The sequence below is a fragment of the Andrographis paniculata genome, unplaced genomic scaffold (genome assembly GCF_009805555.1).
Source record: "Andrographis paniculata isolate CXL003 unplaced genomic scaffold, ASM980555v1 Contig57END, whole genome shotgun sequence".
In the NCBI taxonomy this organism is placed as follows: Eukaryota; Viridiplantae; Streptophyta; class Magnoliopsida; order Lamiales; family Acanthaceae; genus Andrographis; species Andrographis paniculata.
This window is the reverse complement of record NW_026137592.1, coordinates 189,511-217,004: the sequence shown is the minus strand read 5'-3', so window position 1 is coordinate 217,004 and position 27,494 is coordinate 189,511. Positions and strand designations below refer to the sequence as shown.

Genomic DNA, 27,494 nt, shown 5'->3' with positions numbered 1-27,494 from the left:
GAGGTTGTTAAATGTTGCCCGAAATTGTTGGAGTTCTTCTTGCTGCTAGTGGAGTTTTTATCAAATTGCATATTTGAGTTGTGGTAAACAAATGCTCAGTGAAGAAAAATTAAAGTAAACAAATGCTCTCTATTAAATTTGCTATATGCACACCCTGCTTAAAAAACCCAGTAGAATTAGTTGGAGTCTAGATTTTGTAGCATACGTTTACAAAACATGATGTAGTGGTTGATGAAGTAAACTAGCCCATCTTCTTGTTCTTCTATGAGATCAACAGTTTCTTGCTCTTGGCAATTTCAAGGTTTCCACGGCATCCTCAAGCTTGGTTTCTATTGGCTCGCCCTGTCCGGAAACAGCAAAACCAACATCATATTCTATACACAGATCTAAGGAAAATTGAAGGAACACTAGTATTTATTCTTTTCCGTACTGCTCATTGTTTTAGAAAAGTTTACTAGGATGTGCAAGTAAACCGTGTAAGTTTAAGAGCCTGCACCTCCAAGTATCACACCTAATGGTTACACACCTCCAGACCAGGGCACTTGGTGTTGAATTTCACATAATCACACGAGCATGAATTTTCACACCTTAAAGTGTCCCAAGAGATTGAATAGCAAGCTTGGCAGCTACAACGGCGATATTTTTTCTAGCTAGATTGACTGATTTCTCCAATCTTTCTAGCGTATCTGAGATCTCCATTACTATCAATTTCTCTCTCTGTAATGCAAACATTTCAGCAGGGTTTGCACCTGCCAATGCCGTTTGAAAGAGCAATTAGGATTATATATTAGGAGCATTTGCCTAATGAAGGTCTATTCAGATCAATTGTAAATTTGAAGATGCCAGAATCTTATGAAACCAAAATGATTCCTTCTCAGCAACCATGAGGAAATTTCTGTTTCAGCTCTGTGCTCGACCAAATATATTAGACACAATTTCATGCTTCCAAATTTATACCTCAGTCACAGCACAGGAAATAGGATACACTTGCCTTGATAAGAGGCAAACACAAAACAGAGAAGTTACGCTGTATGTGCTGCCAAAGAAACCCTCATTTTACCTGAAATAGGTTGAAGTGCTGCAAAAGAAACTCTTTCGGCCAAAGGTGGAATGAAAGAGGGGGCATGATCACAATCCAAAGACAGTTGCCTTTCAGCCCAAACAAGAGAACTCATAGTTTGTGTTTGCAACATTGCTTCCCCTGGGGCCTGTTATGCTTTCACAAGAACAATTCAGTTGCACGAAAGAATTTATTTGCCACCAAGCACCGACACAAAGAAGGGCATGTCTCCCAAATGCAATATCTATTGTGGTTAAATTGACTGCGCAAATAAACAGACAAATTTGATTGAGATTTCTACCAATTGTCTAGGTAGTTTATGAAGAACCTGAAAATAAAACACTATTCATAATTTAAGCTTTTCACTGAGCAGTTATATGGTTAAATGAAAGAAAATAAGTTGATTATTTTGGTTAATCTCATGCCTTTCTAAGCACAGATCTCATGCCACAATAATGTCAGATTTCTATATCCAACCACCGTGGTTGCAAAAGACATTCTGACAAAAACTTGAAAGGAAACTGAATTTTGGGACAGCAGGTTGCCTCATGAATATCAATTGAATATCACCCTTAGTCAATATTAAGCTCTCTTTTTCTCATGAAAACTATAATATGATAAAAAAAAAAAAAAAAAAAAAGCATTTGCCGCCAATTAGAGCAATTTATCAATTGACATGTTTAGAAAGCAAGTTCCCTATTATTCACGGTTAAACAACTCAAACAAGTACATTCAGTGTGTAAAAGTGAAATAAGAATGGTTGTCTGCTCTTAGCAAACGTGGTAAATTTTGCTGCGAAAACAAAGTTCATAGGATTTTAAAATAGTGGTCCAACCATAAAGTGGAAATAACATGGGATATATCTGACATCATAACAATTTGGACTATTCAAAGTAAACAGATCTATGCTACAGAAGATTCCAGTCCATGAAAAGCATTTAACTCAATCTACATCCTCCAGGCTGTCACCTAAAAACATGTAAGAAAACAATTGAATGCCTGAATTACCCTTGCAAGCATGCATGTAGAGAGAGAGAGAGAGTACCTTCAACTTTATCTCCAAGCTATTCAAACTGCAAAGAACTTTCTTCAATTCACTAACTTTGGAGTTTAGATCTGCCATTTTGTTATAAACATTATCTTGAAGTGGTATAACTAGACCTGTCATGTAAGGTAGTGCCTGAAATCACATTTAGATGTAAGCAATAGAACCAATCCAAATCTTTCTTTCTGACATAGTACTTCCTTACTTTTACACACAAAATTTGAGACTAACAGAAAGATCAATTGCCTATGAAATATGCAGCATCTTGCCATTCCAGCAATATCCATGTACATTTTTGTTTGGAATATGTTCATATTAGTTATTACATATGCCGGCATGTTTGGCACTTAACCATTTCATGACATCGCTCAATCTTGAATGCGAGGCATTGCATTATCAACGTAAATGTAAAAAGAGATAAGGTTATCTGGAATTGAAACTTTATAACAATAGTACATTATTTATAAACAACCTGAAAAACATGATAAGATGAGAGAAACAAAACAGACATGAAAGAAGAATTGAAAAGACAATGTTAAAATCTATTATTCCCCTCAAATTAGAGCATACTTACCATAAGCTCCAAGTTTGCGACATACATATCCCACTAGTAGCCGTAAACACCTGGAGACCTTGAAGTTTTTCACACACAAAGTGACAATCCATCCCGATGAGTTTAATTCTTTCGTGAAAGAATGGACTAGAGGCAATATGTAAGGCATGAATCAGTTCCATGTGAGATGTATGCTGATAATCAATTTCTATAAGAATTTTTACCATATAAGTTTACGAGTTGCCTATGTTAAGACTATACTTTGATTCTATGCTAGAATAGGCAAACAACATCTACTTTTAGCTTTCCAAGATTTAAGATGTCCGCCAAGAAACATGCAATAACCTGAAGTTGAGTTTTGATCGTATGATCCTACTCAATCTGCATTTGCATATCCTGAAGTTGGCTTGACGATCAAGTACATTTCTAAACCCAATGAATTGTTCAAGTTAATGTAATAAATTCACTAACTACACTAGTAGCAAAAATATCCGAGTGACACAATTTATTTTGCCAACAAGCCTTCGAGGCCTTTTCAAATCTTTAAGCATTCACCCTTTTTCTGCATCGAATTTAACATTTGGTCCCGCAAAACTATGTATTAGTTATCCCCCTAATAGCCTTATAAGAAAATTCTTATCTTTGATTGTGTGTAACTTCAATACCAAAAATTGTACGAGGGATAAAAATTCCATCGTTTCAAGCTTGGTATGACGAAAGGACTTCAATAATTGGATCCAACAATGTATCACCAATAATTACAATATCATTGATGTAGACAAATAAAAGAATTTTCCGAGCATTAGTGCAAAGGTAGAAAACTGAATAATCAACAAGACATTGTTGCAACCCAAATTCAATGATTGTGTTGAACCCTCCAAAGTATATTTGTGGTGATTGCAACCACATAGAGTTATTTTCAACTAACACACAAAATGGAGCAAGAAAATCCAATGGTGCTCCATACAAGAAACTTCGAGCAAGTCACTACGGAGAACAAATTGTATCATACAAATGTATTTCATTTTGCTGCATTTATCTTATTCAATCACATAATCAAGAAACATCCATACTCATCCATTCATCTTAAGGAAATTGCTGTCATACGGCACATGGCGCAAGGTGTGAAGTATTGATGTTAAATAATATAATAAATTAAATAACATTTAGATCCCATATAGTGTAATATATATACATATCTTTTTATAGGAAAAGTTGAAATGCACTCTGCGAGTATTTTAATATAAAATTATATAGCTTTTGATTAAGCAATATACTGTGAGAATGATAAGACATTAAGGTTTGCTTGCTTGCCTTTTTGGGGGTGTTTTGGAATATTAAAATTATTTGAATGAAAAATGGAACTTTGATATGATCTTTTTAATATAATATATATTAAATATGAAATTTTGAATAGTTAATAACTTCTAAATGTAATACTCTAAATGAAAGAATGATGTTGGATCTAATAATTTTAAGGGAAAAAATATAGAGTGCCATTTAACATGGTATCAACGCGACAGATCCCGTGTTCGAGTCCCACTGCCGCCACCAGATAGTTGGACTAGCTTGAGCACAATGTCTAATTGAAATACATTTCACGCCTATATTATTTTTGGGATATGCACTATTCCAATTTTGTGCCTCACTTTTGAAAAAGGTACGAAGGCTTTTGTTTAAGGAGCATATCTTCAAAAGGTCCTAGACCACGAATCTAAAGAACTATGTTTCTATAATCAACATTCAACACTTTGTGCCAAAACACATTATTGAACAACCGTGGAGATAGTATTGAAGAATTTAGATTGTAATCTAAAACTGAAATATTCTACAATTTCCTTCTTCAAATAGTACAATTTGAGTCTAATTAGGGAAGATAACTAAATAAAAAACAAATTTGTTCCGAAATCTTTGCATCATGACATTCTTTACATGAATCATCAGTATATGTCAAATCCTAAACCATCATGTATAGGTATGCAGACATGACTCAGCTTTCAGCAAACCAATACCACCGGATATCCAGTGTTATCATTTGAGATCATCGTGGCCACCTATTTTCATCCTATCTCAGCACATTGGTACCACAAAAATCTTAGCCATCAGAAGAGCCTTCTACCCCCCATTTGCATTAAAAATGACTTTAAATATGCTCTTCGTTGGATCCTCAAGTCTAACCCCCCTTCAACGTAAAATTTAAAGATCAATAAACATCTTATACTAGATGCCCTTCTAATTCCTTTGAGCTCATGCCTCAATGTGCGAACAAAACACCGGACCTTTTTGGCAAAATGTGGTGCTCAAGAGCATGCCAATCTTATAGTTTAGTTGTGATGTGTTTTGTTAATCACCCTAATTCCATGTATCTTTTAAATTTCTTCCTTATATTCTTCTATTTTCTCGTATCTATAGAACTTCTTTTTCTTTCAATAATAATTGTAATAATACTAATTATAGACCAAAACTTCCAATTCTTTCCGACCTCCATATATATTATTTTAAAAAATGAAAATCTTTGGCTGTGTTTCGTTTAAGCATTTTACCATTTTCAATAAAATATCTTACGCACATTTTGTAATAAAAACATATTCCCTCCATCCCATTTATTTTGTCTCATTTAGCTTAAGCACGAAGTTTTAGGTATTGTGTAATTAATAAGTAATTAAGAAATGTATTAGTAAGAATAATTATAGTTTAATAAAAATAATTATAGATTAAGATGACTAAATAGTTTAATTAAAATAAAAAATATAATAAATTATGAATTTTAAAATGTGATTAAAATCTATAATTGCATTTCTAAAAAAAGAAAAGACAAATTATATGGAACGGACGAAAATAGAAAAAATAACGGAAATAAAAAAAAAATAGACAAATTAAGTGGGACGGAGGAAGTATTATTTTCTCTTACAAAACATCCCTCTGACCACTATTACACAAAACTCAAACCACTTACACAAATCTAAACCATTTATTATATCGCAACACATAAAAATTTTCGCAAGACTTCCAATCTCATTTTCTTCCATTTTTGTTACCTTGGTTTCATAAAATGTATCATTTTCAAAATGGAAATCTTTATCATAATAAACTTCATCTTGTGGTGCATAAAAATTATAAGTTTGTTTGGTTTTGGTTTGAATTTTTTTTTTTTTTTGAATATTAGTTTGAATAATACTCTTATATGATACTTTGTGAAAATAAATAATGTATTTTTATCGAGAACTATGCGCATTGAATAGCGTTAAATTTACATTCAGCATTACATTTACTGTGTTCTTTCCTCTAGTTGTTACTATTCAGTTTTGAATTTTCTCTAAAAATATATCATATTCAAGGCTCATTTTACATACAACTACATCCAACAACTATTTTTACCCCAAGAAACAACAAAACCATAAAATGGAGGAAAAAAACAATCACAAAGGAAATAAACCATGAAAAATTCTAATAACTAAAATTTTGAATTAGAAATGTGCCTTTATAATGTATACCATATTCTAATCTATTTGTAAGCTCATATGAAATATATATATATATATAATAGATAAAATTGAGCAACACTTGACACAATTTTGAATATAAAAAATATATGTTTAAGTTAGTAACATATGATATTAAAATATAAAAAAGAAAAGAAGAAAGAAGAAAAATAATGCATATAAGAGAATGAGATAAGTATCACGAGTTCAAATATTTGTATCTATAAAATTCAAAAACAAAGACTTACCCAGTAATAACTTAAACGAACAACGGGCTCTAAAGTGAATCTTCAAATGGGTTGCTTTCCCTTTCCATGACAAGGGTAGTTGTTGTGCTCTTGTGCACTTAAAACCCTATTTGAAGAAGAGGATTCGATACTGGCAATCCTCCGATCAACCAGTCTAATCTTCTTCTCCAATACACTGAGCATTTCACGTAATGCACTTGAATTGCTCAAATTCACCTCTTCTTTGGCTATAGACTCAGATATGAATAGCTCCTTCTCTAAAGACTCAACTTTTTTAACCTCTTTGTCCAAATTTTTGGATATCCTAGACAAATTTTGCCTAAGAAACCCAGTCTGATCTACTGTGTTGTTAGACTGGGAAGAAGACAAATTGTTGAACTTTTCAACTATTCGGTATGCCTCTTGAGGTGAAGGCCAAACATCTGATTGAGTTCCATCTCCATTAATGACTATCCCACAGACTTCGACATTGCAGAGTGTTTGCAGCTCATCCAATTTTTTGAATAGACCCGACTTCCTCTTTCTGAAGGTCTCTCGTCTTGTACGTTCATCAGCAATTAACTCATATCGGATTTTTGCCCGAACCATGGTAAAAATTAATAAAGCTACAAAAGGCAATCAAAGTTCAAGCTTACGTAATTTACCATAAGTTCAAGGAAAGAATAAACACAGCAGGCAAGATAATATATATGCGATGAACATTTATGCTAGTACTACCTACATTGAATGTTAGAGTTTACTATCATTATTGACCAACTTTTACAAACCCCAATCCTAGTTGCATTAATGCATAGACAAAGCCCAGTTGAGTGGTTTTTTACAATGCAAGGTGTATTTATCTAGCATGCATCATTATTGGAAGTAGGTTCAATAATGATCCACTAAACAATGTGGCCAAAATAACTCTATATACAAACAAATTCCATTACCTTAATAAATAATTTTATGAGCCCTAAGAATAATACTTGAAACAAAGAATGTGAATTTTTGTTGCATTTACCCTTCACAAGCCTCAATCTAACAAATATTTCACAATAATTGAAAGAGAGGATTTAAAGATGCCAAAGGTTGTACCCCAATCCAACCATTCTACCGCCTCAAATTCTGATTTTGCTCCAAGTGTTGTTACATAATATTTCTATATCATGCAAGAGATGCATAACACGAGTCTAACAAGATTCAACATATATCACGTAGAAACATATCTATAATCTGATACTTTAGGTAACAAGTCATAAACACCCGTGCCAATTAGAAATAAGAACTCAAAAAAAGCAAGGTGAATTTTAGGTATACAACACTTATTGTTGTTTCCATCTGTGTGTTTGCAATCCCTTTAATTCTCGAGACAACCGCCTTAATCAAATAACTACTTTCGAACCACCATGTGCTTTAACATAGACCAAAACCCAAAATTATCTCATGTCAACAAAGAATGTAACCCAACACAGTAATGCATTTCCAATATTCCTATGAATTTAAGTAGATGTTTTTAATATTCCCACTTTTAGTTCACTACCAAAAAAATATGAGAAATCCTATTATATTGCCACAATAAGTAACTTCTAAAAATATAAGCTAAGGTCCACACAAATATTTGAAGAGGAAATGAGCAGGATAACGAACAAGAATTATTTAAAGAACAGCAATGTTCATGATCACTCACCTGACAAATATGTAATATTTTTACTCGTCCTACACCCCTTAAGGAGATTAATGCTCCAACATCTCGATGTTCAACCTGCATGCACATGATATATTAGGGAATTTTATAACCTAATTATGACAAAGAAGTTACAGAACAGAATCTCACTTTCTCTATTATGGCCAAACAACCATAGTTAGCAACAAATGATGCTTCCACTGATGTACTTCTAAAATCAATTTGATCCAACACAAAATGCACCAGCAACTTGTCCTTTTTAAGTAACAGCTGCATTAAAAAAAAACAAAAGAAAAATTAAATCCATCATTCCCTCATATCTTATACAAGCAAAGTCTGCAGTAGGCCAGATTTAATGTAGAACCATCTCTAAATTATCCAAAAGCAAGGTATGTACTATTTAGCCCCTGTAACTCTCATTATTTAAATGGAAAGACTGACTGCAAATAAATTGAAACTTGGACTATCTTTAAAGGGCACTGTGACATCACTATTCATTATAACCATTGACCAGAACTTCAATCACATCTTTCCATACCTCCTCCAGCAATGCTATATACCTTGCTTCATATAGATGAAGAGTTTTAGCCTCGGATGGAATAAGCACCTAAACAACAAACAACACATAATATTAAATAACCAGGAAATGAGGCAATTTATGATCCGAAGAAAAGGTATCCGCTTCTACATTCCATAGGAATGTGTCCCAAGGGCAAGGTTAAATTAAGCTACGTTAATTTACAGCCTGGTATACGTGAATCCAAGAGTGCCCTACTTTTGAAATTGGCATCAAGCGTGAGATAGAGCAAGATGTTTCTCGAGTGACAAAACTCTAGCATGAAGACAAGCTTTTTATGCTCCTTTATCCTTGTTAATCGATATATACCCAACAAACCCATCCGATTTCTGATGGTCATATTACATCTAATTCCATGCCGTTTTCATTTGTATTCATTCAAAAAGCCCCTACAATCCATGTGGTTAAACACCATAATAAAGATATAAATAACACCTGATATTTTCGACCAACACAAACACAGGTCATTAACCACAAAATGGAGGGTATCAACACTTCGTCGAAATAAAACTTTTCAGATTTAGAATCCATAACCCAAACAATAAGAAATAAATAAATAGGAGAAGAAACAGACGCAAAAGCAAATCACCTGATGGATTGAGACGGGAAGAAGCGGGACAACTAAAGAAGATGACGCCTGAAAACGGAAACAGCGGCGTCTAGAGGGCGAGGGCAATGTGAACGGTAACGAGGAAGTGATAGGCGGAGAAAATGAGAAGGTTGGTGGATGGGCAATACATAATGAAGGGGTTACTAAAGAATTTAATGTCGATGGCATGGGGATTTGAGTAATCATTAAGGCAGGTAGTATCAATAATCTCACCGGGAGTCTTTGCCTTGTTACAGTGGCCAACTATTCATCTTCATAAATGTATCCCATGCCATGCCGCTCGCTCCTGAGCCTGAGTCTGAGTCTGAGCCCGCGCCAGTCACCCTCACCCTCACCCTCACCCTCACCCAGCCTACTACAGTTTAACGATGCCGTGCGACTCTTCAACTTCCTTCCTCTTAACGAATTTGCAATGTGGCCCTTCTATGTGTAGTTATTTTCCGCAAACTCCACCATATATATCTAAATGGTGCTACACACCCCCCCTGAAATTCATTAAATTGTCTCGCTAAGCCCCAAGGCGTTGGCAGCGCATCCAATTCCAAACCTTGTCGAGTATGTAACTCGAGGGGCGAGGGTCGGAACCCAAAATCCCAGCCCCTAGTTATAATGGTACAGTAGCAGTTGATCCGTTGAGAAACGGAAAATAAGCGAAATTCACTGGGTTCTTGATTGGGAGAAAATGGATGGGCCACCGGAGATTGATGTCTGTTCCATATGCCATAACAATTTTCGAATTCCATGCCAAGCTAATTGCAGCCATTGGTTCTGCGGTACGTACTCACGCTATGATCATTCGGGTGGCGGAATTCTGTGTGCTGTGCATTTGAAATCAGTGACCTTTTTCTGAAAGATGATTTATGATTGTAGATTCTTAATGGTGATTTACTTGCATGAGACTAGAGATATTGGAAAGATTGTGGTTCTTCTGTTGGTTTTGGTTTGTATATTTTTTCATTTATTGCCATTGGGTTGCCCAGAGTTCTTCACTTGTTGGATATCCTTGGTGTTCTCATCTTGCAAGTTATACGAACGAAATGTATTTTTTGGTATAAATTATGGTCTTTGGTTGTTAAGATTAATATAGCATTCATCTTGCAGATAATGGCGCTAGGCATTGAGTTTACATTTGCTATCTTGTTCAAGAACTTGGTGCCATTACAAGTAAAAATGCTTTCTTGATTAAGGAATCAGGGCTGAGTTTTTGCCCCTTCAATTATTTCCTTCTAAGATGTGAAATCATATAGCACGGAAATCTTCTTATTTAGCTCTAGGGTAGTTCTGTAATACGCGATATGCTGTTCGTTTCAGGTAGCTGTATGCTACAACTTTGGGATCATGGGGATGCTCTTCACCCTTGTAAATGCCCCTTGTGCAGAAGGGAGATTAGCTTACTGGTTCCTAGTGGAGCATCATCAAGGCAGCACCATTCGGCTGATGTTGCTGATATTTTGGAGAGAATAGAGAGATATAACCGTCTGTATAGTGGCTTCCCAAGTGGTCTCATGCAGGTTACTAAGTTATAATCACTCTGATTCGCTCCTTAATGGTTGTATAGGCTGTGTGCCATTTGCTAGAGCACTATGTCTGCATTTTCATCTTTCCTTTTGAACATCTTTATCTAACAAAATTAGAATTACCATCCATAAGTAGAAAAGTTAAGTCTCTGTTATAATGCTTCTTTTCAAGTGTGGACTCTTACTGAGGAAATCATAGGGCGCCAGGTAACTATTGGTAATGTGCCGCTAAGTATGAAAGCATGTTTCTTCTTTGGTAATGTGCTTGTTCTTTATGGTTTCCGTATCTGAGAAAGTTTGCTCTTAACAATTACATCATAAATCTTCTTGTTTACAGAGAATGCAAGAGCTTCCATTTCTGCTTAAGCGGTTGTTGCGAGACATAATGGATTCCCGCAGATCACTTCCACTTGCCATCAGGGCACGAGTTTATTTGGCAGTTAAGTTTTCATTCCCTTCACATATTCATCAAAGCATCATACCCTTTCTTGTCATATTTGTCCACCCTGCTCGCTGTATTAGTTGAGGACACTCTAGGGCCATGATCACTTATTCTTCTTAGCTTAATTGTGATGACATTTAGTTTTTTCCGGCACGTCCTACTACTATGTATTCAACTATTTCATTGCAAAGTAACCCATAAATGACTACAGTCCTATTTAGGAACATAAATATGGGAAGTACCAAGCTGATTATTTGATTTTGTGTTCCAACAACAATGCAGGTGTTTGCTACTGCAGCATATTTCCTTTATCCACTGGATATAATTCCCGATGGTGCTGTCTAGATTCTAATATTCTTTCTTCTATACTCTTCTTTGTCTGTAGATTTCAACCAACGCTTAGCACAATTTCTCCATGTGCAGGGCTGCTAGGAATATTTGGTTTTATGGATGATATGTTTGTCTTGTTTATAAGCTTCATGCATATTGCTGCTATATATAGAGCAGTTTTACTGGATCGGCAGGGAGGTGCTCAACATTGACAGGATTCTTTGCAGAGCATTCGTTGTAAAGTTGAGATTCACAAGGGGGGTCTTGAGGACAAGAATTCATTCCCATTCGAGCATTTGTAAATTGTAAGTGTAGTATGACAGATGCATGTGATCGAAAAATACATTGTACAGTCGTTCCCCACACCCTGTGAGTTGTTTTTTGTGTAAATAAAGCAATCTTCTTTGTTCTTTTGTTACAAGAGCGTGGAGAGTAGCTGAAGTGGGGGGCATTCGGCAGTTGTTTTCTTTTAATCATCTTTTGTAGGCAGATAGATAGCCACCAAAGATTTTACTGATGTCCTAGGAACCAAATGAGGCCAAACGGAAGTGCCAGAAAGATATGTGAAAGATAGAACTGCCAAATAAAATAAATACTTAGATTACCCCAATTTCTGTATATTGTACGGCCAAGTGCATAAGGATATTATACATCCTAACTACAGCAAATAATTCACCGGAAATCTTCATAGAAGAGGTGTGCAATGCTGCTGGTTAGCTAGGGAATTTGAGCTATTTCAAGCAAAATTTTATGTAATGACTGAGGCTTTGAGAAGAAAGGGCAATGGTCACTGCCTTTTATCTTGAAGACTCCTTCCGGTGGGTTTTCCCTCACAAGCTTTTCTTGGACATCTGGCGACAGCGCATGGTCATCAAGCGTCTGAATGTAGAATCGCCTGCCAGATCCGTGTTTTTCTTCAGATAGCGACAGTTTCTCCATCATTGGAGCGAGAGGGAAAGGTCTCATAGAGACCGCTGCTAAAGCAACATCCTGGAATTGAAGTACCAATGCATCAGCAGCAACAACATTACCATAAAATTAGCAGGCTGTGAATAATACAAAGAAGGGCGATGGTGCTCCCTATATGAAGATTGACGGGAAGGACATCTGCAAGCTGTAGAAATCAATGCACATTTTAGTTTAGTTTCTCAGGGTACCTTAGTCGGAGATTGATTGAAGTATAATCCATGCAGATGCTGCTTCTCAAACATGAATCCTGTTGGGGGGTTGTCCTTCCCATTGCCGTAGACCAGAAATTTAGAATCAGATGAGAAAAGTTCTGCAGAACCAAGCTGCAACAAGAGACTAATATTGTCACATAAAAACAAGAGAGGTTATATGTGCTCCCATTTGGGTAGACCCGATGGATGTGTATAGGCTTTAAAAGAGGACAACCTTCCTTACATATGCAGACAGGTCAGATTGGAGTCATTTCTCAGAATAGATACCAATAATTCTCTAGCAACTCTCATGTGGTCGAATGTAAACAGTTTCTTAGTCTATTGATCAAAGATATGCTTGGCATGGCCATAAGATCTATTCTTTCTAAAGAGAAGAAATATCTGAATAGTACACGCACCTCTTGGTCAAAAACATCAAAGGGCTTCTGCCCATCAGTTATCATAGTAGCACAGAGGTAAACAGCCTTTGAGATCTTTTGAGGGAGTTGCTCCAAAGCATAGGAAATGCAAGCTCCTCCGCTACTATGACCAACCAAGATTACCTGGAGAGACAAGGATCAGACAGATAAACACGAAAGATAGTTTACACAAATGCCAACCATTTCCTTACCTTGTCATCCTCGGGTAATTTCTGCAGATAATCAATCAATGGTTTCGAATACTCTGCCAATGTTGTGATATTTTTCGTATCTGTTAGGTCAATGCCAGATCCAGCTAGATCCAAGGCAACTGGATGTAATCCTGATTCTTCAAGTAGAGCAATACTTTTATACCAACACCAAGCCCCAAATCCTTCGCCGTGAACCAACACAAATTTCTTTGTTTTGATGCTCTCCAGAAATTCTGGCAACTATAAAACAGGAATGCTTCATTAACAGAAGAGACAGCTTAACAGTAATTGCATAAATTTAAAAGCAAAGAAACAGATCCTCCATCGTAATCAATACTCTCATCCAAGTGTGCTTCTTACTGAATTCAGCTTTGAGGTGAACTTTCAACATATTCATCATGTGTCGAATCGAATTGTTGGATTCTCTATGTTTCGTTGCTTACAGAAATCCTTTTCAGCCTGCTAAGTCCAAGAGATTGTGAATCGTATGTGTGTGGTGGTGTGGTGGTGTGTAGGATTATCTCTTTGTGCTTCATCTTCTTTGACTTCACACGAAAGCCAATACAAAATCCAACCATCTCTGCACAAAGGCTCATTTCGTTGCTTGCATAAAATGGACCCCTCACTGTCTCTGAAAAAGAGCTTCTTTTCACTTTCCTTCAGAAAAAAGCCCTAAACAACTTTGTTTATTCCTCACCTTTTCACCAGCATCATGAAGCTCAATTACACTTTTCATCAAGTCGCAGCACTATCTAAAACACTAATGAACAAACAGCAATCCTACCTTTCCCCACCCCACCCCACACACACACATACAGAGCAAAAAAAAATTATAATTAACCACCACAACCTTTTCGTCTGTAGATCCAATTCTGCAATCCCAACAGAAGCACCAAGTTGAAAACAAAAACCGATGAAGCCATCTCCACAAGAATTAAAGGCACCACCACCAACATCAGAAAGGGAAATCGATTTAAAAAACAATAAATAAATAAATAAGTAAAGTGTGAAAACTCCACCTGTTTGGTGTTATCACCGGTACTATGCAAAGGGTCTAATAAACCAGTGTTGCGGCGGCGGGAGGAGGTGGATCCAATCCTCCGAGACATGGAACCGTTGTCAAATCTCTGGGAAAGCTGATGCTGCTGAATTGCCATAGCCAGTGCTTGTTTGTGCAGAAGCTCTTCTTCCAGGGAAGTCCTCCTCCTTGACATTGAACCGCCCCTTTTACTCCTTGATCCAATCCCACCATTCTTGGTATCCTTCTTAGTCATGCAGATGAACTTATTCCCCATCTTTACTTCACCCACAAAAGACTCGATTTTCAGTCGCAAATCAGATTTGGGGGGTGTAGGAGAGAGAGGCGGTGGTGGTGGAGAAGGGGTGGGTGGTTACAGACAGAGGATGTGAATAAATTTATTAATCGTGGGCACGAAAATATGGAGAAAAAGGAGGAAGGCTGTGTGGGAACAAACACCACTCACAATACAACAAAACCAGCTCAACTGCAAATGTAAGCAACCAATTTAATGCGCTGCTTTTCAACGTATATATTTTTATACCCTTCAGCTATTAACCTCAAATGGAAGAAGCACTGAAGACACACGCAGAGCAGGAAAAGAGGGAGAGAGGGAGAGGCGACATATACTCACTCATGGATTCCACCTCTGATTTGACGAAATGTTTTCTCTCTCTGCTGCTCATCTCATCTTATCCTCCTCCTCCTCCAACAGGATCGAATTAATTTTTTATGGAACCAGCCCTTCCCTTGTGTCTTCTATTTTCAACCCTGCCAGCCAGCCAGCCAGCCAGCCAGGCCAGCGAGCCTCCCCTCCCTCTGGTTTGTTAGAGCTAGCTTAGCTACAGTGCTCGATATCTGTATTGGTATTGGTGAGTGTATGAATATGATTGATGGGATTCTCGGTCAAAGGGTAATTAATTTCCAATAAGCAAGCTGTACTGTACTGTACTGTACTGATGAGCCTTCCCTCCCATGCCCTTAATCATAATCCTAATCCCAACCCCAACTACCACTCAGGCCTGGTCTGGTCTGGTCTGTGCAGGTACTATTTCGAATTTATTTACTTGCTCCACTAATCATCACCATGTTAGTACTCCATTATTATTATTAATAAAATATAAAATCGTAATTTGGGCGTGAGGGTGACGTGACGTTTGATGAAATCTCCTCCTCCTCCCCCTCCTCCTCCTGACACAGGTAGATAGACAGATATAGATTAAACGGGTCAGCATATAAAAGCTACACATCTTCGTCCAGTCGTGGCGCATTTCCCAAAATTGATATTTGGGGCACCAAAATCTGCTGCTATATAAACATAATTGAATTCTGCAAATATTCTTTTGAAAGTCGAAACATATCGTATCATATCTTCATCTAAACAACCAAATAAATAAATACTAGTAGTAGTAAATTCCAAAATGGAATGGTAGGAAACAATTTAATTAATCTGCTGCTGCCAAAAACATCTGTTGTTGTTCCTCCTCTTTCTCTTTTTCTTGTTCTTTCTCCTGGGCAAGAATATCCGCTTGCACCCTTTGGATGAACCCAAGCATGCTCTCCAACCCCTTCTCGTCTGGACAGCACACAACACAGGACAGGCAAACAAACAACATCCAATTGATTAATTAATTTCCATAATTCCATGCCACATGATATATTGATAATGAATGATGATGATGATGATGATGCAAGAAAGTGGAAGTAGCAGGCAGGTAATGGATCAATATCACGTACCAAATCGCGGGATTGTATGGCCCTTGGGATGCCGAATGACGAGGGGATCCACAAAAGATTCTAGGAGTTGTGTGCCATACTGCTTCAAGAAGTCTTGATCTCCTGTTTGTTATTTTGTTTGTAATTGTATGTATGTATCAGGTCTCACAGATAAAATGATGTTTATATATAAATATAGCATTGTTACTGCTACCCATGCTATGCTATGCTATGCTATGCTGTGCCACACTTGTCTTGTCTGTCACACCACACATGACCGACTTGAGTCCCCCCAAAGCTTAATGAACCGAGAGACATTCATTTATTTATAGAATTTGTTTGGTTTCAAATAAAATCTGAAGCTGCAACTAGGTCAGTTAATCAATCAATCCCCTACACAAGGACTAGGACTAGGACTAGGACACCCAATGAAATTAAATGACAAGCAGCAGCAGCAGCACCACCCAAGACCAAGAGTTATTATTACCAGTAGTTAATAGTACTAGCATTTGGCAGGCAGGCATTCAACACAGGAAATATTGTGACAAGTAGTAAACGGACAGCAAGAAAGTAGCATTGCATTGGGATTATCACCTACCTAAGAAGTGCACAGAAGCGCATCGAATTGGCGACGAATATGCCTTCTCAACCACAGAGGGCGCCCTGAATTTTGCTCCCCCGATTATCACCAACACTTTTATCTTTGGTACCTTAGTTAGAGCCACTCCCTGCAGTGCACCACCACCAAGTCCAATCATCATCCATCTCATGTCAAATCATACTATAATATTGCAGGCAACAATCAACAACAACAACAGCAGCAATCAAGGATACTATAATTTCAGCGCCACTTACATTCGCTTGTAATCCAGCAATCCCAGCTGATAAAATTGCCCCCTTCACTCAAAATCATATACAAATCCCAAATCAGATCATTACATTAAATTTAGTTTATGAATGAAAAATGGATCAGCCAGCTAATGAATAAATGACCTGTGATGTGAAGGGGAAGAAGAGGTAGGTATATATTGGAAGTAGCTAGCGATTAAATTGATTTAAAAATACAGCAACATGCTATGAAAACACAGACTTGAAAATTTAATCAATCAAACAATCTGGACTAGCAGAAAAGGTACTAGCATCCTAAATCTGATCATTAATTCATGAGAGGATAAATCCAACCTGTGAAAAGCCAAGAAGACCATCAAATGGGCCGTTCTTTATCATGCAATCTTCTATGTAAGCCAAACACTGATCAAGATTCTGGTATTCAGTGAATTCCTGAACAGAGAACCAAAAACACATGCATAAGCGCATAAGCAAGAAGAAGAAGGTCTCAATCAAATTAAACCTACCTTGTTGAATTGGAACCACTCGTAATAGGGAGGATCGAATATTCCCTCAACATCGGATTTCCCCTGGGACGGAAAGGGGGCGTCCACAAAAACAAGATCTAGTTTCTGAAGCACGGAGTCGGGCCATTTTCCGGTGACCTGTTTCTTGATGATTTCGCCGCTGGTTCGGAAGCCATGGAGGCACAACAGCCTGAGCTTCCTCTCCCCGCCCCCGGTGATCTGGCTCCCCCTCCCCATTGGACGGCGTGCGGGAGATATATGTATGTATATATGCGTTGCGTTGTTGGACTTGGGCATCTCCTTCTACGTTGCTTTCCATTTATTTATACGCACTCACGGCACGGCACGAGCGCTCAGGTCAACACACGGACGGAATCGTTGAATGATAGCTAGGCTACACTACACTGCTGAATTTGCAATTTACACGTGCATATACGCTGCTTATTGTGTCAGTGCGTACCATAATCATGGAATCACGCACGTGGTAGACCCTCCCTTGCGTACTACTACTACTACTACTAATAATAATAACATTAATCTCAAGAATATTTCTATAGCATTTCATTATTAGCTATACATCAAGGTTGCAGATCGAATTTATAATTAAGAAATTTGCGTGAATTTCCGTCTCGGCTTTCTTCTTCATTGAATTTGGGATTTGACGAAGAATTGGTGGGGCTTTTTTTTTCTTTCTCCCGAGGATCTTTTAATTAACAATTTCGAGACTTGGTGGAATCGAAGGCAGGGCTTCTTGTTATTAAATGGGATTTCTTTTAATAAAATACCTTGATTTACACGCAATTTGTAAAATAAAGACAATGCGCAGACATATAGGGCTATAGTATATTATAACGTTCGGCCAAATAAACATAGCGCACTTAATTTTCTCTTGATAAAGATTGCATATTACTCCCTTCCCTCTGTCCCGTATAATATCTGCTTGTTAGGATAAATACGATAATTTAAATAAAATGTAATTAATGAATAATTATAAAGTACATTAATAAAAATAATTATTTTATACTTTAATTAAAATTTTAAAATTATAAAATTTAAAATTAAATTAAAATATATAATTATATTTCAAAAAAACGAAAAAAAATAAATTATATAGAAAAGACAAAAATAAATGAACAATTAGACAGAGGGAGTAATTAATAGTAATTTATTCATACCAAACGCACAGTAAGCCCAATTTAATTAATACTCCTATGGTTGTGGCTAGGCCTAGGCTAGCTACATTATTGTGTTAGATCACATCATTTTGATTGAAATCACGGTACGATGTAGCTAGATTTGACAGTATATATATATATATATATATTTTTAAAAAAAAGTACAAGTACGTTAAATTTTGAATGATATATTTTTGTCATTTTTAACAAAATATCACTAAATTAAGATAAGGACTCCACGAGAAAACAATATGTCATTATATATTAATCAGTACCCTACCACTGTTACATTTATAAACATATATATTAGACATTGAATTTATGTTATTAACCAATATAAAGATTATTGGACAAATCATCAACTTATAATTAATTAAGATGAGTCTGGTTATAAATTAAGTAAGCTAAGGCTGTTACTAGCACAAATAAATTAATTGATATAATTACCACTATGATATGTTATATCACTCCCCCTCCTCCACAGTAGTAAAATATAGGTTGATGATTCCAATCAATATATATATATATATACATATAGCTGTAGCTAGAATTATTGGCATTGGGTTTTGAGCTTGAGGGATTGATTCCTTTCATAGCATCATCATCATCATCATCATCATATCAACTCGTCACCTGGCTGAGTTTTTTCTTGTTGTCTATCAATCAATCAATCAATCAAATCCACATATCGTCTATGTATAGCTAATTACGTACGAATGGATGTGTGTGTGTGTGTGTTGTGATCCAAATTGGGTATGCAGAATTGAAAAAATTAGATGAAGGCATGCAGAATAGAGAAAATAATACTCCAGAATATGTATAGTTAATGTATATAAAACATAAACGACAGCGTGCATGGATTTGGGGTCCCTTGAGAAGCCAGCCACAGTAATTAGTAAGTAATGCTAGGAATTAAGGGAATTGTTAAACAAACACTAATATGTATCGTCTAGCTATATATGTATCTGTAGATCATAATAGTTGAGATAATTAATTAGGATGTTCATATATTATCTTTAGTTACCAAGCTATATAGCAGACATAGATAGATAGATAGATAGATAGGTCGTCTTTAATTTCTCTGGGACGGCGGGCGCGCGGCAAACTGATTATCTGCAACAGTTATATATTGATATCGATCACGGTGAACAGAGAGAGAGAGAGAGAGAGAGAGAAACCTATCTATCACCAGGACGGACATCGATCATTAACTAATTAGCATGCATGCAGGTAGGTAGGTGTAGAGAGCTAAAGATGACATACCCAAGATGGAGTGCGTGGTGCTGCTGCTGCTGCTTCTTGTCGTGAGAAACAGCGTAGGGATCTTCTTCCTGATGATGATGATGATGGTGGTGGTGGTGGTGCTGTTCTACTTCTACGGCGGCGGCGGCGGCTGCCTGATCGTGGTCCATCATGTTGAGTTGGAGCATGTTGCGGGCCAAATAAGCCTGAAATGCAAAGTCCTGCCCCCCTCCTGCACCCGGCATCATGCTCAGCTGCTGCAGCTTCTCGCTTTCCTGTATCTGACATTCCCATCCATCGGGATTGCACACATCATATATACGTACAATTATTAATTATTAATCATCTTATAACTCTATCAAGTAAGTAATTACCTTTGCTCGGAGGCAGGCGTTTTCCTGCTCCAGCTGAATTTCCTGTCCGACCATATGATTACATACATACATACGTATTATTTGCAACTTATATTCATGCCCAACTAATCAATGAAACCAGTTTAATCATTAAGAATATCACCCTCTTCTGCATGTTCTCAGTCTCCGCAAGTATCATTTCATGCTGTCAGTAGGACGAAACACAAACAATGAATTAAAAGAAAAGATACCATGATCGATCATGGATATGGTGGACTAAATTGGAATTCCTTAGAGACATACACACACACACATACCTTCTTGCCCCGGATTCTTGCGATCCCTCTCTCGAGCCTCGTCTCCAGCTGCTTCAGCTCCTTCACAGTTAGAGAGCTCAACCCCTCACCTATCAGATGCCTGCATTGTAATATACTACATATAATATAATACAATACAATACAAACCTGACCACACTAATTACTTATTTATTGATACCATACTTATAGATTTTCCTCCCAACAAACACAAGCACGTCGTCACTACATCCATCCATCTCTTCATTTCATTTCAATGAACTAATTAATGAATGATATTCTTTCTTAACTTCAATTGGTATACATATCATATGACCTAGCTAGCTAATTAAGAATATAGTAATTAATTAATATTGACTACCTGTTGGAGTTCTGGAGCATCTGAATCTGCTGACGCAGCTTCTTTGACTCTTGCTGATAAAACTACATTCAATATATCCCACCATTAATTAATTATTTGAAAACGAAGGATATATAGCTTGTTTATGCAATGTGCTTAAGTAGTGTTCTTGCCAACTTCTTTATTAATTCTATATATGTATGTATATATAACAATCAATAGGGTGCCATGCCCATGCAATGTGTTTAATTACATAATTATTACCTGAGCGTTGATCTCTTGGGTAGTGTATGCGTTGGAACTTTCTGCTGTAGCCTTTTTGTACCTGTCTATGGTTGTTCTAATGCTGCACAATATCCATAAATAAAACTAAATAATCATAAATTCAGCTCTATAGATACATACATGCAAATCACATCCGGAAAAGAAACCCTAAATTTACACCCTCAACACACACGAACACACGACATATATATATATATATATGTATGTAAACAGCAGTTTCAAGTTTTATCTCAATTTTTTTTTTTTTTTTTTCCTAAAGAAAAGTTCGCATTTTGCTTGATATTTTTATACAGTCCTTTTGTACCTTTGGCATCCTATTTATATAGAATTGGAAATAGAAAGAATCCAAGACACAAATGAATGTTTAACAAATTTAACTCTCGTCTTGAAAAAAGGCCACAGGGGGGGCAGCAGGGTAGCGTAGGGTGGGGAAGGAAGGACTGTCTGTTTGAAATCATGAACTGAAGATTGAGAAGCATTATATAATGCAGAATAGGATAACATTGGAAACCCGCACATCAAAGCCAACTGCAAGTCTCAAGCAACAAATTTGTGAAAGAATCAGAGTCTGCTGATCTTTTCACTGCTGTTCTAAATAACTGTGTCCATTCTAACATCATATGGTGTGGCTGCAACAGGTCCTTTAATTTACTATATATGTTGTATGTGTGTGGCACTTTTCGTACTGTTAGCATATACTACATTTTTCTAAACATTTAATATGTTACACACAAATGGCATGTATAAATAAATACACACATGCTCGCATATATGCATGTATCCTTAAACATTGTAATTTGTCAGTACTAGCTCTTAAAATTCTCTAAACAATGAATCAAGATCAAGATTAACCTAGGTAGCCCACTAAGAAATTAGGTTTTGCAGTAATCAGTATTAATTCATATATGTATGCACAGATGGATAATACACACACAGAGGCCAAGAGCAAGCTTTACTAGCCACTTAGATATTCAATGAAACTTCACTATATATATCTTTTAGTTTTCTCTCATAAACATGTTCTGCAGATCCTACCAATCTAGCTTGACATTACATATATAATACTAATATCCACAGCTATGAATAATGAGATTATTATGCTAGCTTATATATCTATATCTATATATAAGACATCCAGAAGAATTAAACTTAATTAATTTGAATGAAATTAGGATCAGTAATGAGGTGGAGAAGATTTACTTGTTGTTGGCATATTCATAGACACGGCCTCGGCTGGAGAAGACAATGAGTGCAACTTCTGCATCACACAGAACTGAGAGCTCATAGGCCTTCTTCAACAGCCCATTTCTTCTCTTGCAAAACGTTACCTGTCGATTTGTGTTGTTCTCGATCCGCTTGATCTCGATTTTCCCTCTTCCCATCTTGGCAGTTCCAAACCCTATCTTCCTGGCTTATATAGCGTAGTCCTTCAAAACGAAATTTTTTGGTGGTTAGAAATATATATGTTTGGTGTCATATCTGGCATAACTTCGACGCCAACAAATAATCTAATTAATAATTGCTCAGATCTTAGCTTGTCGTCTTTAAATGAGAAAATATGGGAAAACCAACTGCTGAAAACCATTCTTTGCACATACATGGGAAGAAGAAAAAAGAAGTTCCCACCGCGTTTGGAAGTTGCAGACACTTATAAATAATTAATAGGGCTGGACAATTCTGCATAAGAGAAACGAATTTCTGTACTTGTCAAACACAAAACTGAAAGTACATGAAGAAGGCTGTGAGATTGTCTACAAAATGAAGGAGGAGAAGAAGGAAAAGAAGATTTCTAATTGATAAGAAACTGAAAACAAGATGAAATTTATTGAGAGGAGAAGAAACAAGGGTTTGAAAACATCAGTGGGAAGAAAAGAGTAAAATTTGGGAGACCGTCGTTGAAAACCAAATAATCCATCACAGAAAAAAGATGAACTGCGGTAGCTCTGAAAGAATCCATGAGCTTCTTCTATCGAACAAGAACAAGTTCAGCTGTAATTATTATTATAATAATTGTTTTCAGTATGGTGAGCTCTTCATATTGAAGAAAGGATTTGAACTTTGAAGCATTTTATCGGGAAGAGACACCTTCCTGTCAGAGAAGGACAAAAACTAGGAAACAGAAAAATTAATCAAGCGAAAATGAGAAATTTCTGAGATCAAAGTTCAAAAACAAGATTTGATTTTATGAGAGAGACGCAAATAGCAGCAGATCCAAGCGGGATGAATATAGGAAAATTAGCTAAAAATTGAAAACATTAAGAGATTAGAGATGGAACTGCGCCCAAATGCATGGGGGGGAGAAGAAAACAAAAATTAAAATTGGAAAATCAAATCAAATCAAATTAAAGCAAGGCAAATTAAGCTCTATAATAAATAGGCGACGTTTCCAAAATGAATTGATTAATTTGAGTGGATCGGGCGCTCAGTATGACACACGAACCTGGCTTCTTCGGAAAAGATTGCTATTTTCCGGCGAGTAGAAACCCTTTCCCGGAAAGCAACACGAATTCCCAAGAAACCCTTCAAAGGTTGGGGTTTGCCTTTATAATAATAATACTTCAACTCATCAGCCAGCCACAGGCACCTCACCTCACCTCACCTCTCTCATATATTCAATCAACCATATCATGTTATACACACACAGCCATATAGATATAGATATAGATGTAGATGTAGATGTATGTGTATATTTTATGCCGTAGCTAGCTAGCTAGCTAGCTGCCCTCTCTCATATATTACATGTACGTCTTTCTTTCTTTGTACATTAATTAATGAATTAATTAATCCCAGCCAGCATATAGTGCATTGGAGTATAGACTTGGCATATACGTGTGTCTATGCATACATACATACACCCATACATACATGTACGTATTGAGAGAGAGAGAGAGAGAGAGAGAGAGAGCTGTAAGAAAATGACATGTTTACCAGATTTAAACCAAGCGTGAGCTTTTGGGATAGTGATTATTAGGAGCACTGCTGTGACACTCTGCTTCCCATAAACAGCAATGCCCCTAACTAGCTAGCTAGCTAGCTAACCTTTTATTCATTATATATATATATATATATATCAAATTTTACTAGACTAAAATTTCATTTTAATTTGTTCAGGGATAATGTTACCACACCCAGACATCGATGTATGTGTGTATGTGTATATATATATATATATTCCAGTTACTGTATGCACAGTAATGACGATATCATATAAATTAGGGGTGAAGTGAAGTATTTTTCATTGTTTTGACCACAATTGCATATGATTAGGGTTTGGTGCACTTCATGAGAGGAGGGTGAGGAGACCCTTAGCTTTAGCTCTCTCTCTCTCTCTCCCATTACTTGTTGAAATGCCTGTTAATTATTTGTTTGAAATATGACTATACAAAGGGATTGCTTCAGTTACCCTATCCAATGAATGAATTGTGTTCCTTGTGGATGAATGTACATATATATATATATATGTCACCGTATAGGATATAATTACATGCCAAACAATACATTAAATATAAATTTACAGTATACATATACAATAGAATATGTATTGTTTATTATATTATTTATAGCATTTTATATAATGATGAGAACAATTAGCATAAAGTCTCAGCATCCTAATGAAAGGAATGTGTGTGTATAATGTAATTTGTTGAGATAAAATATGTTTTATGTAGTGGATGGGTGTGTGTTTTTCTTTCCCTTTTTTAAATGTAACCGAATAAAGCAACTTCATCACTACTGATGATGAGATATTGTTTTTCTTACTTGTAATTAATTAATATTTACTTGAGAAATTCATCTTCTTGTTTTTCTAACTTGCAATTAATATTTAATTAACTAGCATATGGACTATAAAATTAGAATCGTAATTTCTATAAACTAAAATTAATCTTCTTTTTTCTAATAATGATATTTTATACATATATTAGAGGCTAAAGTGTTTCCATGATATCTCTTCTTACACTTAATAAACAATTTATTTTAATTTCATCCACAGACACTTTATAGCACTTGCTTGGACTGCTTAAATCTTAATTTGGAATCATTTATCATACCCACAACATATCACCCATCCCTTATGCACTGGGTAAACCGCGGCCAAATCTAATACCCTGCAAACCAGGTGCGATAGAAAAGTCACAAGTCCAACGCCTACATCACCACCAGACTATCCCTTACGAACAAGAAATATATATATATATTTATATATACCAGAACAGGCTTGAAGAGCCGATGAAATTAATTAACTATATGTAATTAGGGTTTGGACGTTAATTAATTGAGAGTTTTCCATTGTGAAAAGGAAAGCAACAATTGATCCCATATTATGCATATATATATATATATATATCCATACACCCATGTATTCATTTTCAGCAAAATGTTAGGGTAAATTAAAATATCAAAATAATAATATGGTACAAATTGTAGTTTTGCGATGCTCTAAATAGTTGAAACCAGTAAATATATATATATATATATATGTCTAATTTTCCACCACAGAAAGTTAGGGCTATCGTTCCCAAGAAAAAAGCTAAAAAAATTATAATGGCCCACTTAGGATTCCTTGGTCAAAAGATAAAAAAACATAATCAGGTAGATGAAAATGCAAACAATTTGATTATGTCACAATCATTTATGCAGTTTGATGAAGGGGTCATTTTTAGGTCCACAATTCCGAGTAAACTCACTTCATATATATATATATATGATCAACCAGAGAAGAGACTCGATCCGTCTGTAACAAACTAATATAATTGAGTACAAGTGGAATTAAGTTATTGAAATGTACGACACACGTTTTATGAAGTTTTAGAAAAAGGACAACACTAGATCGAGAATACATACATACATATATATGTATGTATATATTGGTTGTGCATGCGCCCTGGATTAAAAGAAAAAACAAAGAAAGAAAGAAAGAAATAGCAAGATATATTTTGATTTCAAGTGAGTATGTATGTATGTATGTAGGATGATAAAAATATGTATATAAATATGCATATTCCCTTGAAGTTGCTGGAGTGGAGGGTCATGTTATATAATAATAATATCATAGATTTATATATGATGATGCTTTGAGAGTTAAGAGACACTTCATTTTAATTTGTAAGGACTGCCTGCCACTTCAAAAACAGAAATATATATATAATTATAATAAGATATGTCTGTCTTAGCTTGTCAATAATTATATATATAGCTACCTAGGCTAGGCTAGGCTAGGCTAGGCTAGGCTGGGCTAGCAGCACAATGATTACGATTGTCCATCCAATTCCAAACATGAACTAATCCAATGGTAATGTAAATGTGCATACATACATGGGTACATTGCATGTATAAGAAAAATTAAAGAAATCTTGAGCGAGCCTTGAGATTCATTAATTCATTGTACGTACTGATCATTTGATTCGGAGAAATCGACAATATATATGTGTTTCTACGCTCATATTTAAAACGAAATTCAGCTGTTGAATTTAGATATACTACCGACTCTACTTGTTAAATTATTGCATAAATAAATAATTCATTAATTTTGTGGAATTATATATAATTAATTCATGTACAAGTTGAATTGTAGATATATATTTAGGCAGACAGACAGACAGAGACGATGGCCTCTAAAATTTCAGGAATCTAAAACTTGTCTTTTCTTCGTGGCCAATGGATCATATATAAGTAAAGTGATCTCAATCGCGCGATTATATTCGATGATGAAGTAGAAGTAGAAGTAGGTGATGGATGGATGGATGGTGATATATTCAACACCAGAGGTTGAGAATGAATGAGATATGGTTGTTTTAATATTCAAAAGGTGAGGTGACCCACCCGTATGCCTATGCCGGATCGGAACACGAACTAGGGTTTGGAAATGTGAAAACGAACAAGTAATTTGATTAATTGGTCTCAGATCTCAACCTCAACCTCTGCTTTAATTATAATAATAATAATTATTATAAATAAATGGATATGATGGTAATAATAATTCATAGTATTATTATTCCAACTAGGCAAGGAATTACTTGCATCACTGTAATTTCCTATAAATGGGAGCCGAGAGCGACATCTGTACAGATGTATTTATGTATGTATGTGTGTGTGTTGTGGTCCTCCTCTCTCTCTCTCTCTCTCTCTCTCTCTCTCTACTGCACTGCTGAATCCAGACATAGCTTTCAAAACTTCACTTTCAATAACTGCACTGCTCTTCTGCACCTCTCTCTCTTTCCTTTCTCTCTCAGCCCAATACGATACGATACGATACGATACAATACAATACAATACAATACTATTATTCCTTCTCTTCTCTGTGCTTTACTTATTTACCTTAGCTTCTTCATAAGTATATATGCCATGCCCGTTGCCCATTGCCCACCAAGCAAGCATCAC

General features: G+C 36.0%; 5 protein-coding genes across 13 annotated transcripts; 1 reads left to right on the top strand and 4 right to left on the bottom strand.

The window, feature by feature from the left end:
* Positions 1 to 128: 128 nt before the first annotated feature.
* LOC127257123 (uncharacterized) lies at positions 129 to 9,584 on the bottom strand. 7 transcript variants are annotated; one of them, XM_051283443.1, is made up of 9 exons: positions 9,218 to 9,583; positions 8,590 to 8,658; positions 8,202 to 8,321; positions 8,055 to 8,129; positions 2,680 to 2,737; positions 2,106 to 2,221; positions 1,061 to 1,208; positions 588 to 749; positions 129 to 342 (listed from the first exon to the last, which is right to left on the bottom strand). In XM_051283443.1, exons 1-8 carry the CDS (start codon positions 9,422 to 9,424, stop codon positions 589 to 591), a joined length of 954 nt encoding a protein of 317 aa, XP_051139400.1. In that variant the 5' UTR covers positions 9,425 to 9,583; the 3' UTR covers positions 129 to 342; position 588. The 7 variants fall into 7 exon arrangements, with proteins under 7 accessions (XP_051139400.1, XP_051139398.1, XP_051139396.1 ...); XM_051283441.1 differs by having other exon boundaries at positions 431 to 749; positions 9,218 to 9,582; XM_051283439.1 differs by having other exon boundaries at positions 497 to 749; positions 9,218 to 9,582.
* A 1-nt stretch (position 9,585) lies between these two features.
* LOC127257127 (uncharacterized) lies at positions 9,586 to 11,940 on the top strand. Of its 2 annotated transcripts, XM_051283451.1 has the most exons (6): positions 9,586 to 10,011; positions 10,340 to 10,402; positions 10,550 to 10,749; positions 11,093 to 11,194; positions 11,480 to 11,531; positions 11,621 to 11,940. In XM_051283451.1, the coding sequence occupies exons 3-6, from the start codon at positions 10,558 to 10,560 to the stop codon at positions 11,737 to 11,739; spliced, it is 465 nt and encodes a 154-aa protein (XP_051139408.1). In that variant the 5' UTR covers positions 9,586 to 10,011; positions 10,340 to 10,402; positions 10,550 to 10,557; the 3' UTR covers positions 11,740 to 11,940. The 2 variants fall into 2 exon arrangements, with proteins under 2 accessions (XP_051139408.1, XP_051139407.1); XM_051283450.1 differs by lacking the exon at positions 10,340 to 10,402.
* Positions 11,941 to 12,104: 164 nt separating this feature from the next.
* Positions 12,105 to 15,447, bottom strand: LOC127257122 (putative methylesterase 12, chloroplastic). Its single transcript, XM_051283438.1, has 5 exons — positions 14,338 to 15,447; positions 13,319 to 13,558; positions 13,107 to 13,250; positions 12,685 to 12,819; positions 12,105 to 12,517 (listed from the first exon to the last, which is right to left on the bottom strand). Exons 1-5 carry the CDS (start codon positions 14,611 to 14,613, stop codon positions 12,245 to 12,247), a joined length of 1,068 nt encoding a protein of 355 aa, XP_051139395.1. The 5' UTR covers positions 14,614 to 15,447; the 3' UTR covers positions 12,105 to 12,244.
* A 144-nt stretch (positions 15,448 to 15,591) lies between these two features.
* On the bottom strand, positions 15,592 to 17,716 carry LOC127257125 (uncharacterized). 2 transcript variants are annotated; one of them, XM_051283446.1, is made up of 6 exons: positions 17,408 to 17,714; positions 17,235 to 17,333; positions 16,908 to 16,949; positions 16,651 to 16,780; positions 16,074 to 16,175; positions 15,592 to 15,912 (listed from the first exon to the last, which is right to left on the bottom strand). In XM_051283446.1, exons 1-6 carry the CDS (start codon positions 17,702 to 17,704, stop codon positions 15,782 to 15,784), a joined length of 801 nt encoding a protein of 266 aa, XP_051139403.1. In that variant the 5' UTR covers positions 17,705 to 17,714; the 3' UTR covers positions 15,592 to 15,781. The 2 variants fall into 2 exon arrangements, with proteins under 2 accessions (XP_051139403.1, XP_051139404.1); XM_051283447.1 differs by lacking the exon at positions 16,908 to 16,949 and having other exon boundaries at positions 17,408 to 17,716.
* Positions 17,717 to 19,485: 1,769 nt separating this feature from the next.
* Positions 19,486 to 23,662, bottom strand: LOC127257375 (agamous-like MADS-box protein AGL11). The gene is made up of 9 exons (XM_051283765.1): positions 23,557 to 23,662; positions 22,317 to 22,543; positions 21,096 to 21,177; positions 20,853 to 20,914; positions 20,495 to 20,594; positions 20,341 to 20,382; positions 20,199 to 20,240; positions 19,846 to 20,105; positions 19,486 to 19,695 (listed from the first exon to the last, which is right to left on the bottom strand). Exons 2-9 carry the CDS (start codon positions 22,496 to 22,498, stop codon positions 19,692 to 19,694), a joined length of 774 nt encoding a protein of 257 aa, XP_051139722.1. The 5' UTR covers positions 22,499 to 22,543; positions 23,557 to 23,662; the 3' UTR covers positions 19,486 to 19,691.
* Positions 23,663 to 27,494: the final 3,832 nt, after the last annotated feature.

Bases quoted from the DNA above. Each gene is read 5' to 3' on its own strand.
- LOC127257123 (XM_051283443.1), bottom strand. From the start codon at position 9,424: ATGATTACTCAAATCCCCATGCCATCGACATTAAATTCTTTAGTAACC. The intron at 8,659-9,217 runs GTGATTTGCTTT...TTTGTTGTTTAG, and splicing joins TTCCCGTCTCAATCCATCAG to GTGCTTATTCCATCCGAGGC. The intron at 8,130-8,201 runs GTGAGATTCTGT...ATGTGCATGCAG, and splicing joins GTTTGGCCATAATAGAGAAA to GTTGAACATCGAGATGTTGG.
- LOC127257127 (XM_051283450.1), top strand. From the start codon at position 9,921: ATGGATGGGCCACCGGAGATTGATGTCTGTTCCATATGCCATAACAAT. The intron at 10,012-10,549 runs GTACGTACTCAC...TGTTCGTTTCAG, and splicing joins TTGCAGCCATTGGTTCTGCG to GTAGCTGTATGCTACAACTT. The intron at 10,750-11,092 runs GTTACTAAGTTA...TCTTGTTTACAG, and splicing joins TCCCAAGTGGTCTCATGCAG to AGAATGCAAGAGCTTCCATT.
- LOC127257122 (XM_051283438.1), bottom strand. From the start codon at position 14,613: ATGGGGAATAAGTTCATCTGCATGACTAAGAAGGATACCAAGAATGGT. The intron at 13,559-14,337 runs GTGGAGTTTTCA...CCTGTTTTATAG, and splicing joins CCGGTGATAACACCAAACAG to TTGCCAGAATTTCTGGAGAG. The intron at 12,518-12,684 runs GTACCCTGAGAA...CTTCAATTCCAG, and splicing joins TCAATCAATCTCCGACTAAG to GATGTTGCTTTAGCAGCGGT.
- LOC127257125 (XM_051283446.1), bottom strand. From the start codon at position 17,704: ATGCCCAAGTCCAACAACGCAACGCATATATACATACATATATCTCCC. The intron at 16,176-16,650 runs GTAGGTGATAAT...AATAACAAACAG, and splicing joins CGCTTCTGTGCACTTCTTAG to GAGATCAAGACTTCTTGAAG. The intron at 15,913-16,073 runs GTACGTGATATT...TGTGCTGTCCAG, and splicing joins CCATACAATCCCGCGATTTG to ACGAGAAGGGGTTGGAGAGC.
- LOC127257375 (XM_051283765.1), bottom strand. From the start codon at position 22,498: ATGGGAAGAGGGAAAATCGAGATCAAGCGGATCGAGAACAACACAAAT. The intron at 20,915-21,095 runs GTAATAATTATG...TATTGAATGTAG, and splicing joins CCCAAGAGATCAACGCTCAG to TTTTATCAGCAAGAGTCAAA. The intron at 20,241-20,340 runs GTGATATTCTTA...ATGGTCGGACAG, and splicing joins CTGAGAACATGCAGAAGAGG to GAAATTCAGCTGGAGCAGGA.